Raw genomic sequence first — 17,285 nt, forward strand, 5'->3', positions numbered from 1 at the left:
GATGGGTATAGAGGAGGGCTGGGTTTCTGAACTCTAAAGATAGGTCAAATAAAATATAATTGAGCTCCCAGCAGGATAGAGTAAGGGAGCCGGAGACAGTCCCTGAGCCATGGTCTCCACCATCCTCAGAGGCTCAGCCAGGGTCCCTCTGCTCCCAACCCGAGTGCCTGCGGCAGGTTTTGGTTTCATGTCAGGAGCTGTAGTCTGCCTTCCAAAAATAAGCAGCCATGCTGAGGGGAGAAAAACAAGAAGGGCGGTATTTTTAGGGCCATTAATTCTGACCACGTGCCTGGGAGGCAAGGTGGATGGCCTTCCCACAGAAGCTGCTCATCACTATGCCTGCAGGAGGAGGTTGCCTCGGGGGCACGCTGTGGGCTTTCATCTTCTTGGGTGTTCTGGCTGGCATGCTGGTACCCTGGCCACTGGTGGGTGGCTTGGCCAACCCTGTGCTCTTGGAAAGAGGCTGGGGGACACTGCTGGGCTCCCAGCCCCAGGCTGGACTGCCTGGTGGGCTATCCAGCAGTAACTGGGAGAGTGGCTATTTGCTGGGGATCAAGAGGCAGAGGAGACTATATTGCAACGTGGGCATTGGCTTTCACCTCCAGGTGCCCCCAGATGGCAGGATCAGTGGGACCCATGATGAGAATCCCTACAGTAAGTACAGTGGCCTCTGGTGGGGTGGTTGGGGAATAAGGACCCTGAGAGAGAAGGGAGAGCAGGGGGAATAGTGCCCTCATGGTGGGGCAAGGGAAGAAAGCTTGCAGGAATCTGGAAATCTGGAAAATAGATCTCTTCTAAAAGAGAAGGGGCTTTCCTCTTCATTCCACCTCCCCTTTCTTTCTCATTGCCCCCCATTCGAGACTGAACCTTTGTGTTGGCAAGTGATTGGTTAAAGATCCTCACAGCCTCTCACCATCATCTCTCCGAGCACCTGAGGGACAGAGTAGTACAGAAGAAATAATGGCCTGAGCCTGGAAGGGCACAGACTGCAATCGAATCTTGGCTCCCACACTTACTAGCTGCATAACTGCAGACCTTCAGTTTACTCAACTGAGTTCAAAATAAGGATAATGTTGCTTGCACTACTTATCTCAGAGAGTGGTTGTTAGGGATGTACTTTGTAAAGCACCATATGAGTCATTTTTTATTATTATTATTGCTAATTACCTCCACAGGATTAGCAAAGTCCTATCTATCACTTTATTAAGATCCCTGGAGCTCCTTCAGTTCTGGAAACATGAGGGAATATGTGTCAGTAATACTTGGACCAAATAGACTCTAGCTTATTTTTTAAAAAAAGGTTTTGCTCCACAGAGGAGGAAAGGAAAGCAGCTTTTGCAATTTCTAGCCTTGGAAAGGTCTTCCAAAATCCCTATCTCACCCCTTCCTCTTTTCTCACCTATTTCTTCTTTCTAAAATGTTCTGCTTGTGGTAGATGTGGGAGAGACAGAGAGACAACTATCCCGATTCCAGGACCCAGGAAGGGGGAGGGGAACAAACTGAGGAAACCAAGTTAAGTGTTTAAGAATTATGACAGTCTGAGATCAGACCAGTGAATCCACAGAACCTTGTGCTTAGAAGCTGTCACTGACTACTAACCACTGTGTCCAGCAAGTCACTTTATCCCTCTTGACCTCAGTTTGCTCACCTGTAAAATGAACGAATAGAGTAGATGATGTCTAAAGTCCCCTCCAGTTCTAAATCTTGTAAATCTCTATAAAGACACTTTAGCTATGTAGTCTAACTCCCTTATTTTAGGAATGAGAAAACTGAGATCCAGAAACAAGTGACTTGCTTGGCAAGTCTTGGCTCCTGATTCATTTCAGTGATCTTTCTCCTACATTATACTGATTCAGAAAAAGGGCTGTTTGTGATGGGTGATGCCTTAGGAGATGCTAGATTTTAAATGTAAATGAAGTGGGCAGAGACTCAGTCACTTTGACCCATTCTCCTACTGGTGGGTGTTCTCCTAGTAAGAACTAATTTTGTTTGGGCACAAATTAAATTAAGTGCAGTGATGGTATTCGACTAGACTATCTGGATTAGACACCAGAAAGTACTTTTGGATCATCAAGAGTTTTGAGCCGCAGGAAAGAACTAGCAGTAAGGATGCTAAAGTAGGAACTAGATTGATGATTCCATCTATCTTGGAAATTCCCTTGAGGAAATTCCTTCTAATAATGCAGGACTACACCTCCTTTATACCTCAGTTTTATTATCCAGGATTTGCCCAGGGTTACCTGTCAGAGGTAGGTCTGTAACCTGCACTCTTGATCCACTACTCCACACTGTCTCTTCCCAGAAGTCAATATGAAAAAGAGGTAGGATTGGAGGAAGGAGTGATTAACATATGCAACTTTTCGGGAAGACAGAAATTTAGATCAATCTTGAAGGCAGGAGCATGAATTAGATGTCCTCCTTAAGTCCCCAAATTCAGAGTTTTTAGCCAGACCTTGACACTGAAAAATGCTTTCTTGCTTAACACAAGCCCCAGGGAAAGAAAAAGGTACAGTGGGAAGTAAACAGTCCAGAGATGCTATTCTGGTTCCCATTCTGATTTTGTCCTCAACTCTGTTACTTTGAGCAAGCTGTTCCTTCTGATTAGACATGAATTTTCTTTTTAGTCAGATGAGGACACTGAAGCAGGGTGCCCTTAGGGACCCTTCCCCTAGATGCATTCTAAGAGTTTAATGTTATCAGTCTTTCTTTTTACTTAGGTCTTCTGGAAATTTCAACTGTGGACAGAGGTGTTGTGAGTCTATTTGGAGTAAGGAGTGCTCTTTTTGTGGCCATGAATAGTAAAGGAAGACTTTATGGAACAGTGAGTACATGGACCCTTTTCTTTATAGTTCTAATTCTCCTGAAGCTCTGTAAATGAATAAGAATTACAATAAGCAAGTTCCTCCGAAGGTCTAGTGTACATATGCGGGGGATGGGGATGGGAAGGTCATCATTTTTTTTTTAAATGTCTTTTTTATATCTTAATCTTTGACAGTCTAGAGAAGTCTATAGTTCCCTTCTCAGAATAATGTTTTTAACTGCACGATAGAAAGAAACTGATTATATTCAAATAGTTATCCAATCTTTTTCCCAAGAAAGTCATGGACCCTCCATCCATGGACTCTTGGTTGAAACCTCAGATCAAGGGTCTAAGTACTGACAGAATGATTCTATTTCTTCTGTTTAATTTTCTCTCCCTTCAGAATCTATTGGAATTAATGAGGGGAAAACCTTTTCCAAGGGTGCTTTGGATGAAGCACACTTAAGTTAAAGTAGGAATAGGGTTTGTGGGACTAAGAGTTGCTGTTTCTTACCCTTTATGAAAGATTTACAGATATACTCTAAAGTGATTCAACTTCTCCCCACAAAAAATGACTGGTGAATAGAGCAATTCTTGTTCCCCACAATCAATCAGCAAGCATTTTTTAAGTACCCACTGTGTATCAGGCACTGTGCTATGTGCTGGGGATATAAAAGAAAAAAAATGAAACCGTTTTTGAATTGATGAAGTTTATATTCTCTCAGGGAGTGGTTGTACAGAGTTGAATTCCAGTGGATCTGGGGTATTAAGAAGGAGAATTCTCTGCAACCCAGATGAAATGTTTTTCCTCTTCAGGTTTCATAATTTAAAAAATCTAGAGTTGGAAGGGTCTCAGAGTTCATCTATACCAACCCCCTCATTTTACAAATGAGGAAACTGAGGCCCAGAGAATGAAAATAATTCACTAAGTACACTAAGGTAGAAAGTGAACATATTTGAACCCAGGTCCAAATCTTTTGATCCCAAATCCAATCTACTTTCTCTTCTAGACTAGATACCAGACTGTAAAATCATTCTTCTTATTACATCTAGCATTAATGCTTTAAAAAAAAACCCTATCACTTCTTAGGAAAGAATTACTTGGCACTTTCATAGAGAAAAAGGTTTACTTTATGTTACAGGTGAGAATTGAGCTTTATGAACTTTGAGTTCCCTGTGAGATTCTAGGATTTATGGCTTGCCATAATCCAAGGGGATTCTGTTCTCACTCCTGTCCACTGATTTGTGTTAGTTTGCTGCTGGAATACAATCCTTGTTAGGAAAGGCTAAAAAATGACATTATTGGGGGCAGCTAGTTGGTGTAGTGGATAGAGCATCAGCCCTAAAGTCAGAAGGACCTGAGTTCAAATTTGACCTCAAACATTTGACACTTCCTGACTGTGTGACCCTGGGCAAGTCACTTAACCCCAATTGCCTCCAAAAAAAAAAAGTGACATTATTAATCCTGAGGACAAAGACAGTTTTCAAGAAATACAAATTGTTAATATGTGTCAAGAAATAAGTTCTACACCTTCACTGGAGATAGACTAGGAGGAAGTGGTTTTGAAAATTAAGAAGGGAAATTAAGTGAGGATTTGGGAAAAGATATTTTGTTACATGTAGTTGGTGAATGCTATAATGGACTTGACCAAATGCAGGTTTTCAAATGTCCAGGATGGTTTTAGGGAAGTCTTACCTGGAGATAAGGGAAATCATCTACTTTGGAAATTTTTTCTATTATGAATGGAGGATGGAAAGAGAAAGAGAGATGGAACATATTGGAACAGTAATTTTTAAACATGGTAACCATATTGGAGAATAGACAGTGAGCATGGGACAGAATAGTTTCAGCAATCAAGCAACAAATCAACAAGCATCTATTAAGAGCCTATTATGTATCAGGTGTTTTGCAAAGAAATGGAGGAACGGAGACAAAAATGAAACAATCCTATCCTGTTTTCAAGGAGTAGAGTGACCTAATGAGTCTCCCAAAAGATTTAGTACAAGGAACTTAGGTAAGGGATAAAGGAAGGGAATAAGCACGTATATAGCGCCGATTTTGTGTTAGGCACTGTGACAAGCACTTTACAAGTATTTTCTTATTGGATCATCGCAACATTGTGAGGTAGATGCTGTTACTTTCCTCATTTTACAGTTGAGAAAAATGAGGCAAAAAGTGGGATCACTTATTCCCACAGATAAAAGTTTCTGAGGCTGTAGTTGAACTCAGCTCTTCCTGTGTTTCCAAACCCAGTGCTTTAAGATGCCATCTAGTAACCTCAGCTTTACCAGTAGGCAGAGTAGGAAACCTCCTTTAGGAAATGATTTCAAGGATCCTAGAATGTTTTACCATTATTATCCATAGCGAGAGAGAGCTAGAAAGCAGCCCTCATTTTTACAGACAAGGAATGATTATGCAAATAGTAAAAGGCTGAAATCAGATCTATATTCAGGTTTTCTAACATGAAATTCAGTCTTCAGTTCCCTATTCCAAGTTGTCTCTCAAGTAGAAGCTTGCAGATAACAATTTTATTAAAAACTTTTCATTCTAAGGTCATCAGATGAAACCTTCACTGAGAATTCTCTTACTATTGAATATTACACATGCTTTCCTATAAGATGTCATGATACCCTCTCCCAAAGGCACGGAGGGAGAGCTGGAGGCATGCTAAAGTGGGAAAAGAGAGAAGACAGGAGACTGTGAAGATCAATAGCAAATTTCACAATTTTATTCAGAACCAATATGGGGAAGGGGGCTGCAAAAGGATATGAGGTTTTAAGATTTTAAGAAAAAAGGCTAAAGAAAAAAAAAAGAAACTCAGAGAACACAAATGAAAACGGAGTCAAACTATTGAAAATTTCTTACTATTAGAGGCACATATAAAGCATATCCTCATTGCACACCATGAGGTAAGTAACTTTAAAAGGGACACAGAAATTTGTAAAACATATTATTCTTAAATGGTTAAATTCCAGAGGAAAAGGGAGAATCCCTGTGGGAATTTCCAAATCCTTAATTCTCCTCTCCCTGTGGCATCTGGCCAGAGAAAAGACTGGTTCATCAAAGCCTCTTCTCTGATATAGGAGATTCCTTCCCAACCCCCATCTTTGCTCAGAACTCTAAGCAGCTATATGGGAGAGCTGCGTGGGCCTTACGGAGCCTGTGTCCTGGGTGCTGACAGCAGCTGACAGTTGGTGTGGCAGGAGACCAGGTGGTCTGTTTAACCTTCCTCCCCTTTTCTCCTCCCCAACCCAGCAGCACCAAACTAGGAGCCTCAGAGGTTGTAATCACAATCTAAAAAAACAATTGCCCAACTGAGTTCCGAGCCAGTAAGGCTCCTGTTGGGTGGTGATTTCATTCAAGCTATTTCTCTTTAAGCTCCTAGAGTTGCTTCACTCTGAATTCTCAGCGGGAACAGCAACGTGGTTTTCAACAAGAAAGACTGCTGTTTGTACCCAGAGCCTAAATTACCCAGAAGTTTGGAAATGCTTCTGAGATGATGAAGACTGGGATCTCCCCAAAGCTGAAAGGGATCATGGGGATAGAAAATGAGGGCAAGAAAGGAAGGAAGGAAGGAAGGAAGGAAGGAAGGAAGGAAGGAAGGAGAGAGGGAGGGAGGGGAAAGAAGGAAAGAATGAAGGATGAATGGGAGGTACTACTAGATAGTCAAACAAAGAATATTCCTTCCAAAAAATTTCATTAAAGCTAAGTTTTTTTCCCTCTTGACATTAGGACTGTTTTGGTATTAAGATTGCTACACCTATGCCCAATATGATTAATACTCTGCATTTATGGGTATGGTTTTGAGACAGTTCTTTCCTTGTACTTCATTAGATCCTATCATTAGGAACTATCCAGAAGTGGAATGGATTGCCTCAGGAGATAATGAGTTCTCAGCACTGGAGTATTTCATCTAGGAGCCAGATAACCATTAATCAATCAGCAATATTGTAGAGTTTTGTAGCCTTTGAATCAGGATTTCACAACGTGAAGCCTATAAACCTTCTCTCAAAATAATGGTTTTAAATATAAAATACAAAAGATTACAAACAAAATACATTTATCGATCTACAGTTATCAAAAAAAAATTTTAATAGTACATGATTGGAAAAAGAGTAGATGCTCATCAATTGGGGAATGGCTGAATAAGTTATGGTATATGAAAGTAATGGAATATTATTGTTCTATTTTTTTTTAATTGATGAACAAGCTGGTCTTAGAAAGACCTGCAAAGATTTGCATAAACTGAGGCTGAGCCAAACAAGCAGAACCAGGAATAATTGTACACAATAATAGCAAGATTGTGCAATGATCAACTATAAAAGACTTGGTTCTTCTCAATGGATCAGTGACCCAAGGAAATCTCAATAAAATTTGAATGGAAAACATTATCTGCATCCAGAGAGAGAACTATGGACACATAATGTAAATCAACACATAATATATTCACTTTTCCCTTCTTTTTCTTCTGTTTTTTTCTCTTGTGTTTTTTCTTTTGTTCTGATTTTTCTCTCCCAACATGATGCATAAGGAATTGTGTTTAAAAAAAAAAAATGTACTGCATAATTAGGGAAAATAAATAAATAAATAGAGCAAAAAAATAAAGAATAGTTCATGGACTTCAAGGTTAGACCCTTAGCTCTAAAGTAATAAATAAATTAAATGTCCAGTATTATTACTATCAGAGCAGAGGTTTGGTCTAGATGACCTGTGTTGCCTCTACCAACTCTGGGATTCTCTGATTCTGAAGTCGAAGGCAATGGTTCTCAAAGTGTGGTCCACAGAATCCTGGGGGTCTCTGAAACTATTGTAGAGGATCTACAAATTCTAAATTAGTTTTTATTTCTAATTTGGAAGTATCTATAAATATAATCCACATAAATAAAAACTTTTGGCTCTATCCTCAATAATTTTTAATAACATAAAAATACCAAGAACAAAAGTTTGAGAACTAGTGATCAAAGGCATTATCTTGGAAGATATGAGGAAGGGAAGTAATTTAGTGACCTAAAACATCTGATGTTGGTTTCCACCAGGAAGTATGGCTCTGAAGGGAATGGGACATCGTCCATATAAGTTTTAATGGAGTAAGGAGGTGAGGAAAACAGGAGGCCATGCCTCCATGAACAACATTGGATTCATGGTTTGGGGGGAGGAAGGAGGGAGGGAATTAATATTAAGGATTATGGACAGTGGGTGCTGTTTGTTCAATCCTTCCAGGGTAAACCCTTCTAGTGGATGCCAAAGAGAGAAGATTGAATGCCTCACAGAGCTTACAATCTAACTGAAAGAACAAAACAAATAGAATTGAGCAAAAAATCCAGAAAACATTTTCTAAAAACATTTTTTAAAAAGTATAGATCAATACAGTATAAATGGTACTGAAGAGTAATTGGAAAATAAGAAGTGACCTCAGTTACTTGGCCTTTATTCATTAAAAATGAGATTAGAAAAGGAAGAATGATTTAGTAGGCGAGATTTAGGATATTCAGGAAGAACTTTATAGTAGCTAGGATTGTGAGAAGTTTGGAATAAATAGCCAAGGAAGTCTTTGGAATCGATTTGGAGATCAATTCTTCTAACACTTTCATTTTTGCAAATCAAGAAGAGACCTCAGTTTAAAAATTCCCTTTTACCTTTGCAGCAGAACCAGGAATAAAACCAGAGTCCTCTAAGTCCTGAGTGAGACCTCTTCTCTGAAAGTCTTTAAAATCAGAATGTCCCCTCCTCAATTTCTGGGGCTGGTTTAAATATAAAACTCTGTTTAAGACAGAGAACATAGGAGACAACCTTTCCTGACACTGTTGGAATCCCATATTTTTAAGGAGCATTTTTGCTCCAGAGAATAAACCTTGAAACATTTATTAATTTGTCTCTTTGCAAAATGTCTCTTTTGATTCTGAGAGCAGAGAAGTGTTGGAGAGATAGATTGCACATATGTCCCATTAGATCAGCACAGATTTTAAGACCATATAGTCCAAGGGCTGGAGGCATGACAGGCCCAGGATATGTGATCCTGTGGGATTATTTTCATTTGTTAAAGTAATAATATACAGTAGCTGCTTTTATTAACATAGCATTCACATGGTTGGAACTCTTTCTTGCCAGAGATGAGAAGCCAGCATTCCCTGTCATTGGATATTCATGTAAATTAACAACTAATACAGGGACTTGATCTTACATTCATTTCAATGGAACAAGCACTTAATTAAGCTCCTACCATGGGCAGAGCTCTGAGGTAGGTGTTGGAGCAATATAAAGTCATGCATCCTTATACTACAGCAGTGTTCCCCAGTGTTTTTTTTTCTTAAAAACCCCTTTCAGCAACAATAAAAACATAGTGTAAAGTAATATGATACTCATAATATTCTTTTAGAATTATTATTCACAGTAACTTATTTAATGCCTTTTGCCCCCCAAAAGCTCCAAATCAAAATTTGCATTATATAATTAAAATTATAAACTTTAAAATTTTATTATCATGAAAATCCTAATTTCAAAATTATAAAACTCTAATTATATCATGAATGAGAAGTCATTTACTGCTTAAGGCACCATTAAAGAAATTTTAGCACAAACCTCTTGGATCATCTTCACAAACTTCCAAGGAATTTGAGAACCATTAAATAGGAACCACTGTCTTTATCTGGTCTGTGCTTAACATAGTATCTGGCATGCAATAGAAGCTTAGTGAAATGTTTATTCACTGACTGACACAGGGAAGAAATGCCCACCTGTAATAGCTGAGTATATGATGGTGCTAAGAGCAAACAACTTTGATTATTTCCGCATATCCACCAATGAATAAATGCAATTTATTTTAGTTCAAATCAACAAATATTTATTTAATACTTACTACCCTGTAGCATCAAGATACTATGAATACATTATAGAAAAACAAAGAATAAAAAGCAAACTGAATCATTTCTGTGTTTAGGGAGTTTACAATCTAATAGTACTTGATAGTTTAGTTGCTAGTTAGTTAGTTAAACTTATTTATTAGTTTAGTAACCCAAACTTAACAAATTAAAAAGGCATGATCATGTCTTAAGTTTTCCATGTGTAAAGCCCTGCTTTAAAGCAATCACAAGACCTGTCATCATAGCAATACCATCATGCATGTAAAAACTTTTCCATTCACGTTTATGATATCAAAGGCTTTAAGGAAAAAGAAGTAAGAAAAATTGCTTTGTTTTAAAAAACCTATTTTGATATATTCACATTCATTTTTGTACATTATTAGTATTTTCAGTAAAAAAAGTAATTGCTTTATTAAAAAAAGTTGTTTCAACATAAATTGACAGTAGTTTTCATAAACTTAACATTTTGGCAAAAATTAATTCTTTACTAAAAAACAATTATTTTATGTAAATTCACATTTGTTTTTACAGATTATAAGTATTTTCAGCAAAAAAGTAATAGTTTTTGGTGCAGCTATATGGCACCATGGATAGAACATCAGCCTTAATGTTAGGAGGACCTGAGTTCAAATTCTAACTTAGACACTTAATGCTTCCTAGTCATGTAAATCTGGGCAAGTTACTTAACATCAATTGCCTCAGCAAAAAAAAAAAAAAGAAGAAGAAGAAGAAAGAAAAAGTAATAACTTTGCTAAAAACTGTTTTGACATGCATTTACATTATTTTAAATCATTTTTAGCATTTAAAAAATTAATTGCTTTACTAAAAGAACAATAATTTTCATCTAAATTCACATTTTCACAAATTTTCAGTATTTGTTGAAAACTTCTGTTGTAAGAAGGCAGAAAACTACCCAAATATTTACTTTTTTCTAAAAAAAAAAAAACCCACCCTTTTTTGATTAACAAAAAATTACAAACTTTTGAATATGACAAAGATGAATATGTCATACTACTCAAGTTATGTGTGGAATTATTCACTATAAAGACTTTACCATACAGGACCTATGAACAAGGTATTTTAACTATGATTTCAAGCTGATTTTCTCTTCTTACTAGTATCTAGATATACATATACATAGAAATCTCTCTGAATAGGTTAAAATAATAACATGTCACTTGTTCCTTCCAAAAATGACTTGCCATTGATAAGGAAAAAAGGGGCAGGGGATGAGGGGGTGGGGGGGGTGGAGTAGAGACAAGCCTTTATTAAGAACTTACTATGTGCTAGAGACACTCTACTGAGCACTTTACCAACATTGTCTTTTTATTATCTTTTGATAGATCTCCTTTGAAGGATGAACTTTTTAAAAGTGATTTTCCTGTTATCATGTCTATAATTTCCAAAGAAATATTCCCTAGTGCCCAATTCAGATTCAGAGATTTATAGTCCAAATCTGCCACAATTAAATATGCAGATTATATGAAACTAATAGGAAGTTGGTTAACCAAATATAACTTTCTTCCCTTAGGAAAACGATGAATTGTTTTTTCTAAGAATTGAGTTATCTCAACCCCTTGATTTATTTTTTTCTCCCCGGCTTTAGGCTTTAGTGCTTCTATGAGACTATTAAAGGAAAAAGAACCCAAATTATGCACTCAGAATGAACCTGATTGTTCACAGTCTTGGAAATTGGTTAATTAAGCTATGCTGGAAGGCAGTATTCCTAATGAGGACACTAATCTCTGTCCAACTCTAAGCCCGCTTGTAGACAATGAATTAAAGCAAGGAAAGTTGAGATCTCTGAGTCAGTGTTTCTTAAACTGGCCTTTATATTATGGTTCTGATGAAGCTAATGGGCAGCTAGAAGGTGCAGAGGATAGAGCATTGGACTCAGAATGAGGAGTTCAAATCTAACCTCAGACATTTAGTACTTATGTGACCCTCTGCAAGTCATTTAACATTTTTGCCTCAGTTTCCTCATCTGTAAAATGAGCTGGAGAAGGAAATGGCAAACTGCTCCAGTATCTTTACCAATAAAACCCCAACATGGAGTCACAAGAAGTTGGCCATAAATGAAATGACACATCATGAGCATTAATAGCATTGATCGAAAAAATAAATAAGTAAACTAGTTGAGATCCTTTGTGGCAAGAAGCAGTGAAGAATATGGTTACCGGGGTTGTTTTTCTTTTGAAAATGTGTCTCTTTGGGTTGTAGGGGTTCCTGGGAAGTCACATGCTCTTATCAAAATTCCATTTGTATGTCCAACTATAGCATAGGAAAATTCTTTTATCTTTCAAGCAACTTCTGGCATAGGACAAAGAGCAATTGTTAGACACGAACAGAGACCACTATTTTCTAGGCATGGGTGGGTTTTTTTTGGCGGGGAGGTGGGGAGGGAGGGGAGAGGATGAAGAGGAGAAGAGCTTATTGATGTATGACAGAAAGCTAACATCCATTATCTGAGCATTACTATCCTCTGACAAATTAGTATAAAATAGGATGATACTGTGATCTCTAGAAAATAATTACTCTCCTCCTTTATTAGGTTTGAGGGTTTCCTGTCCTCTATAATACCATATTCACATACTCCCATAGTAGAAAGGGATGGTAGAAAGAGCTTTGGACTTTTAGTCAGAATATTTAGATTTAAGTCTTTCCTCTTGGCAGAAGATGTGTGATCTTGGATAAATCATTTGCTCATTCTCAACTTCAGTTTCCTCATGTATAAATCAAAGCTAATAAATACAACACTTATCTCATGGTGGGTGTGTCTATATAACTCATAGCTTAGGATTCCAAACTCTAGGTTTATTCAAAATTCAATCCTAAATTGTTTGTTGAGGCTGTGTCCAATTCTCTGTGACCCCACTTGGGGTTTTCTTGACAAAGATACTGGAATTGTTTGCCATTTCCTTCTCCAGGTCATTTTACATATGAGGAAACTGAGGCAAACAGGGTTAAATGACTTGCCTAAGGTCACAAAGCTACTAAGTATCTGAAGCCAGATTTGAACTCAGGAATATGAGTCTTCCTGATTCCAAATGCAATATTTTGTGCACTTTGGCACTATCTAGCTGCCCCTAGTATGGCTTTTTATTACCCCTAGTTTAAATTGTCTGGGAAATCTCAGAATTCATCTCTGAGTATTGGAGATCTCCAGAGATATGGGTACAGGCATTATCTGACATTACACAAGCATAAACAATGCAGAAAACAACTATTGCAAAAATTATTATCTGGGGGATGATATTAGTTACATTAAAAACTTATGAGTGGATCTCTTTAAATTATAGGAATGATCTGAATAGATCTGAAACATTTCTTTAGATAAGTTACAAAAAGGAAACCCCACATTTTGAAAATCAGGAAATGATCATGGAAATTTTACAATTGGAAACTGAAAGATGTGGTGCAGTGAATATTGGCTACATAAGATGGAACCTGGATTTAAATCCTAGCTGTATAACTTTAGGCAAATCAGCTAACTTCACAGTGTAGTTTTAAAAGATCATAGATATGGATCTAAAAGTGAACCTTAGAAGTCATTATATTCAATCTATTAAGCCATATTGCCCCTAGAGTTCTACTTTAATGCCTCATCCTGGCATAGAGGTGACTCTGTGCATTTGATGGCTATGGAGTATAATACCTGGTAGTTCCTTTAGAGCTTGTCAGACTTTGAGTCTAGTTGATTTAATGAACTATGTACCTATAATTTGAAGACCAGACTAGCTGTGTTTTAAGAAGCTCATTAGGAGGATAGCCACAAACTTTGACTTTCAGCTACAGTAATTCTCTGAGACTATTTGTCAAGTTATAGAGAGATTCCCTTCTACTCTGGTGCTGGTAATCCTGAGATCAGTGAAAATATTTTTGGTTCACTCACCCAGTGTCCAACTCTACAAGATCCCATAGACTTTCTCCATAGGGGTTTCTTGGCAGAAGTAGTAAAGTGGGTTGCTATTGCCTTCTCCAGTGTGTCCCCATTTTATAGACAAAGAACTGAAGCAAATAAGGATTAATTGATACAGCTAATAATGTCTGAGGTTGCATTTGAACTCGTGTATCTTTCTGATTCTCATCTTGCCGCTCTATCCACTGCACCAACTAATAAAGTATAACTCCCCCAAATACTGAACTGTTTTCCAGAATAGCACAAAACATTGTCAATTATGGCCATGGAAAGAGCACTAGATTTAGAGTTCTAATCTCAGCAATTATAATAATTCATTATGAGATTATGTGCAAATTACTTTACCTCCCTGTGCCTCAGTTTCCTCATAGGGAAATGGGTAGAATGTAGAAGTTGGAGTCAGGAAGACCTGAATTAAAATCCTGCCTTAGTCCCTCACTAACTACTTGACCCTAAACAAGTCATTTAATCTGATTTATCCTATGTTTCCTCTCTTGTAAAATGAAATAATACTTACTTCAAAGGGTTTCTGAGGATTAAATGTGATAACATTTAAAATTCTTTTCAAATTGTATAGTATTATATACTTATACATACATATATATGTATATATGTGTATATATATATATATGTATTTATAAATGTTAGCTATTGTTATAATCTGTAAAATGAGATGATGCTTAAGGTTCTTCCAACTCTTACATTCTATGATTCTCATTGGATTATTTGATTGGGAGATGTAGCAGGTTTGGCAGGGAGGGAGGAGATGGTCCTATTTAGATTATGACTATGATTGCTATTAGTCCTTCTCTGCCAATTATCCCACTTTTTTGCTCCTCTTCTCCCCAGCCCAGTTTCCAAGAGGAATGCAAATTCCGAGAAACGCTCCTGCCCAACAATTATAATGCTTACGAATCGGACCTGTACCGAGGGACTTACATCGCTCTGAGCAAGCATGGACGAATAAAGCGTGGCAATAAGGTGTCCCCCGCCATGACTGTCACTCATTTTCTGCCCCGGATATGAAGAAACCAGGAAGAAGGCTTACCTGGAGAGGATCGTTTCTCTGAATTTTGCACAAATGAATAAGCGTCCCTTTCCCACTCCTACCCCCATGGATGTCCCTTGAATCAAGTGTTTTTAGTGTTCATGGATATGTGTATATCTGGAAAGTGACCAGGAAATTTCAGCCTTCTTAACAACATTTGGTTGCCTGTTTGCTGCTCCTCCTATCCCAATTATATGGTTTTCCTGGTGCTTCCTAGAAATGTCACCCTCTAGACACAGGAAGAGGGCCCCCGTCTCCCAGAATGGCAATGGAGTCTTTGCTGTGATCTTATACTGTAATAGAAGGTATAGATGTCAGCCATGGGATACAAGTACACACATGGGGCGTGTGTGTGTTTGTGTGCGCATGTTTATGCATACTTATATGTCCTTATATGTACAAAACAGAGGCATTTCAAGGCATTGAGTTTCATTTCTCCTGGCTTCATGGCTACAGGAATCTACCCACAAGTATGTCACTTGTCAAACGGTCAGGATTGATGGATGCTCTCTGATATGACCTCTTCTCTCAACTCTCCACTCAGAGGCCAGTGACTTCACAGCAAGCAGGGAGCAGCTGTCCTGTAAGTCCACGGAGTACAAGGCAAGAGATTTCAACTATGAACAGGAGGAATGGTGATTAGACACGCAAAGATTCTTGACTCTAAGGCACTGGAATGCAGTGCCTTAGGAGAGCTGGGGGTATCTCTTTAAGAGTAAAAGGGGACAACAGCTGCCTAGAATGGTTGAAACAGACCTGCCTGCAGGCAAAGGGTGAATTGGATGGTCCAAAGAGGTCCCTTTCACTGGGAAGACTCTCTTCAGAATAAAGGCAGGGACAAGGCTTCCTGCCCGTAATTCTTCTTTGTGTTGAAATATATCGTTTTAACCTGGAAAGGCAAGGTGCCTCATATGGTCACCCCCTTTGAAGGAACAAGAAAGGGGTTGGAAAAAATAGACATGTATCAGGACACAAGTGCAAATACTATGCAACAGCACCAATTTCTGGAGTCGTTAGCCTGGAGCTGGTAGAATGAATCTCTAGAGGTTCTGTCTTTTCCCACATGGTCCAGGGGTTATATTAATTTAAAAAAAAAAAAAAAGAGCTGCTGACATCAGCCAAGCTTAAGTTGAACTCTTGTCTGCTAGAATTCTATGACACCCCCTGCCTTTTGAAGTAGAGGTCCCCAAATCAACTATAAATACTGACTCTCTGCCATCAGATTCCCACCCTGCTGAAGCACTCCTAAATCTAAAACCAGATTGAGCCGTATCAGAGTACAAAACATTCTCTGCATATGTGAACCAGAAAGTTACAGAATGACCTGATATCCCACCCTGCCGCCATTTTCTTGACCCCTCCTCCGACCGCAAGACAATCCCTCATCTGTTGCAAATACCTTCAACCTCAGCATACCTCTCTATTTGTAGATGCTCCCATCTATAAATAGATCTGAGCAGTGGGTATGTGGACCAAAGATGGCTCTACAGAACCCAAAGGCAAAAAACTATGCTAGCTATAGTCCTATCTGTCAAATGCCAAAGGCAGCCTTGTGTCTGGTCTGTTTGGAAGCAGGGATCTGAGTGAAATGACTTCTGGGGGCATCTTCCAGATTATTAAGTCAGTGATGGTAGATAGCATCATCATTAGGGATCTTAAGATGTGAATTCAAAATTTGGGGTTCAGGGAGCACTGGAATTCTAGATGAAAGAATGGCAGCACAATGCTCCATGGAAAGGTGGTAGATCATCTCAGTCAGGGAAAGAGGGAAAGATCATTTCCTGTCTTTTTATCTCTTTGCAAAAACTTGGCTTTAATGGAAAGAAATTCTAGAGAGTGCCATAAGAGCCAAACTTCTATATCATCTTGTATTCAAGGAAATTGGTTATTGGATCCATATTGGATGACTCAAACCCTGACTGGGAGCTGTTTCAGATATCAACTTCCCTTTCCCAATCTAGGAGTGGATTGAAAATGAGGCCAGTGAAAAATGTCCTCTAGAGGATGCAGTGGTTAGTGAGTTGTCTTTCCTCAGATATGTTAGGCAATCCTGCAGCCAACCTTCGATTATCTGTGGGAATTGTAATGTAATTTGCAAATAGCCAAATTTTAATAGCCACATTTTAATAGCCAAAAGTTTACATGTCTCCCTACTAACTGAATTTAGTAAAACAGACAATTTAAATTTCATCCCCTCTTTCTGGTGAAGGTGAAAATGTGTCACATGATGACTAAGAGGAGGGAGAGAAAAAAGAAACTCATGTAATTCATAAATTGGAAGTGTGTCACTCTTTGACATTGACTGTATTGACTTTAGGGTCCTGAGCCCACTCTGATTCCCCCAGGACAGATCATTGTGGAGGGATAAGAATGGGTACCCCAGGAATAGATGAGGGGTACCTCTATCCTCATACCTATCTGTTCTTTATATATACCGTCCTAATTCCAGCCTAGCCAGTCCCACCGAACCAAAATGATTGTTGAGAGGACTGATTCAGTCATAGGAAGGGGAAGCCAAGGATGACTTTCCTTCTCTACCACAGAAGTCCAGTCACTTAGGGAAATATGATTTAGATCACACCTTTCCTAAGTTCTCAAGAAGTCTTCCAGACTTCCTGACTTCCAGTCAGGGCTGGTTGGCTTGTCTTCTAGCCCTG

The 17,285-nt window shown here is 38.4% G+C and overlaps 1 protein-coding gene across 1 annotated transcript; it reads left to right on the forward strand.

Moving 5' to 3' along the window:
• The first annotated feature begins 305 nt into the window (after window positions 1–305).
• Window positions 306–15,628, forward strand: FGF6 (fibroblast growth factor 6). Its single transcript, XM_003771295.2, has 3 exons — window positions 306–654; window positions 2,718–2,821; window positions 14,430–15,628. Exons 1-3 carry the CDS (start codon window positions 306–308, stop codon window positions 14,604–14,606), a joined length of 630 nt encoding a protein of 209 aa, XP_003771343.1. The 3' UTR covers window positions 14,607–15,628.
• Window positions 15,629–17,285: the final 1,657 nt, after the last annotated feature.

This window comes from Sarcophilus harrisii, chromosome 5 (assembly GCF_902635505.1).
Source record: "Sarcophilus harrisii chromosome 5, mSarHar1.11, whole genome shotgun sequence".
Lineage (NCBI taxonomy): Eukaryota > Metazoa > Chordata > Mammalia > Dasyuromorphia > Dasyuridae > Sarcophilus > Sarcophilus harrisii.

What these genes read in the sequence shown, in the direction of transcription:
- FGF6 (XM_003771295.2), top strand. Translation starts at nt 306, where the DNA reads ATGGCCTTCCCACAGAAGCTGCTCATCACTATGCCTGCAGGAGGAGGT. An exon ending in CCATGATGAGAATCCCTACA is followed by an intron (nt 655 to 2,717) that starts GTAAGTACAGTG and finishes CTTTTTACTTAG; the next exon opens with GTCTTCTGGAAATTTCAACT. An exon ending in AAGGAAGACTTTATGGAACA is followed by an intron (nt 2,822 to 14,429) that starts GTGAGTACATGG and finishes TCTTCTCCCCAG; the next exon opens with CCCAGTTTCCAAGAGGAATG.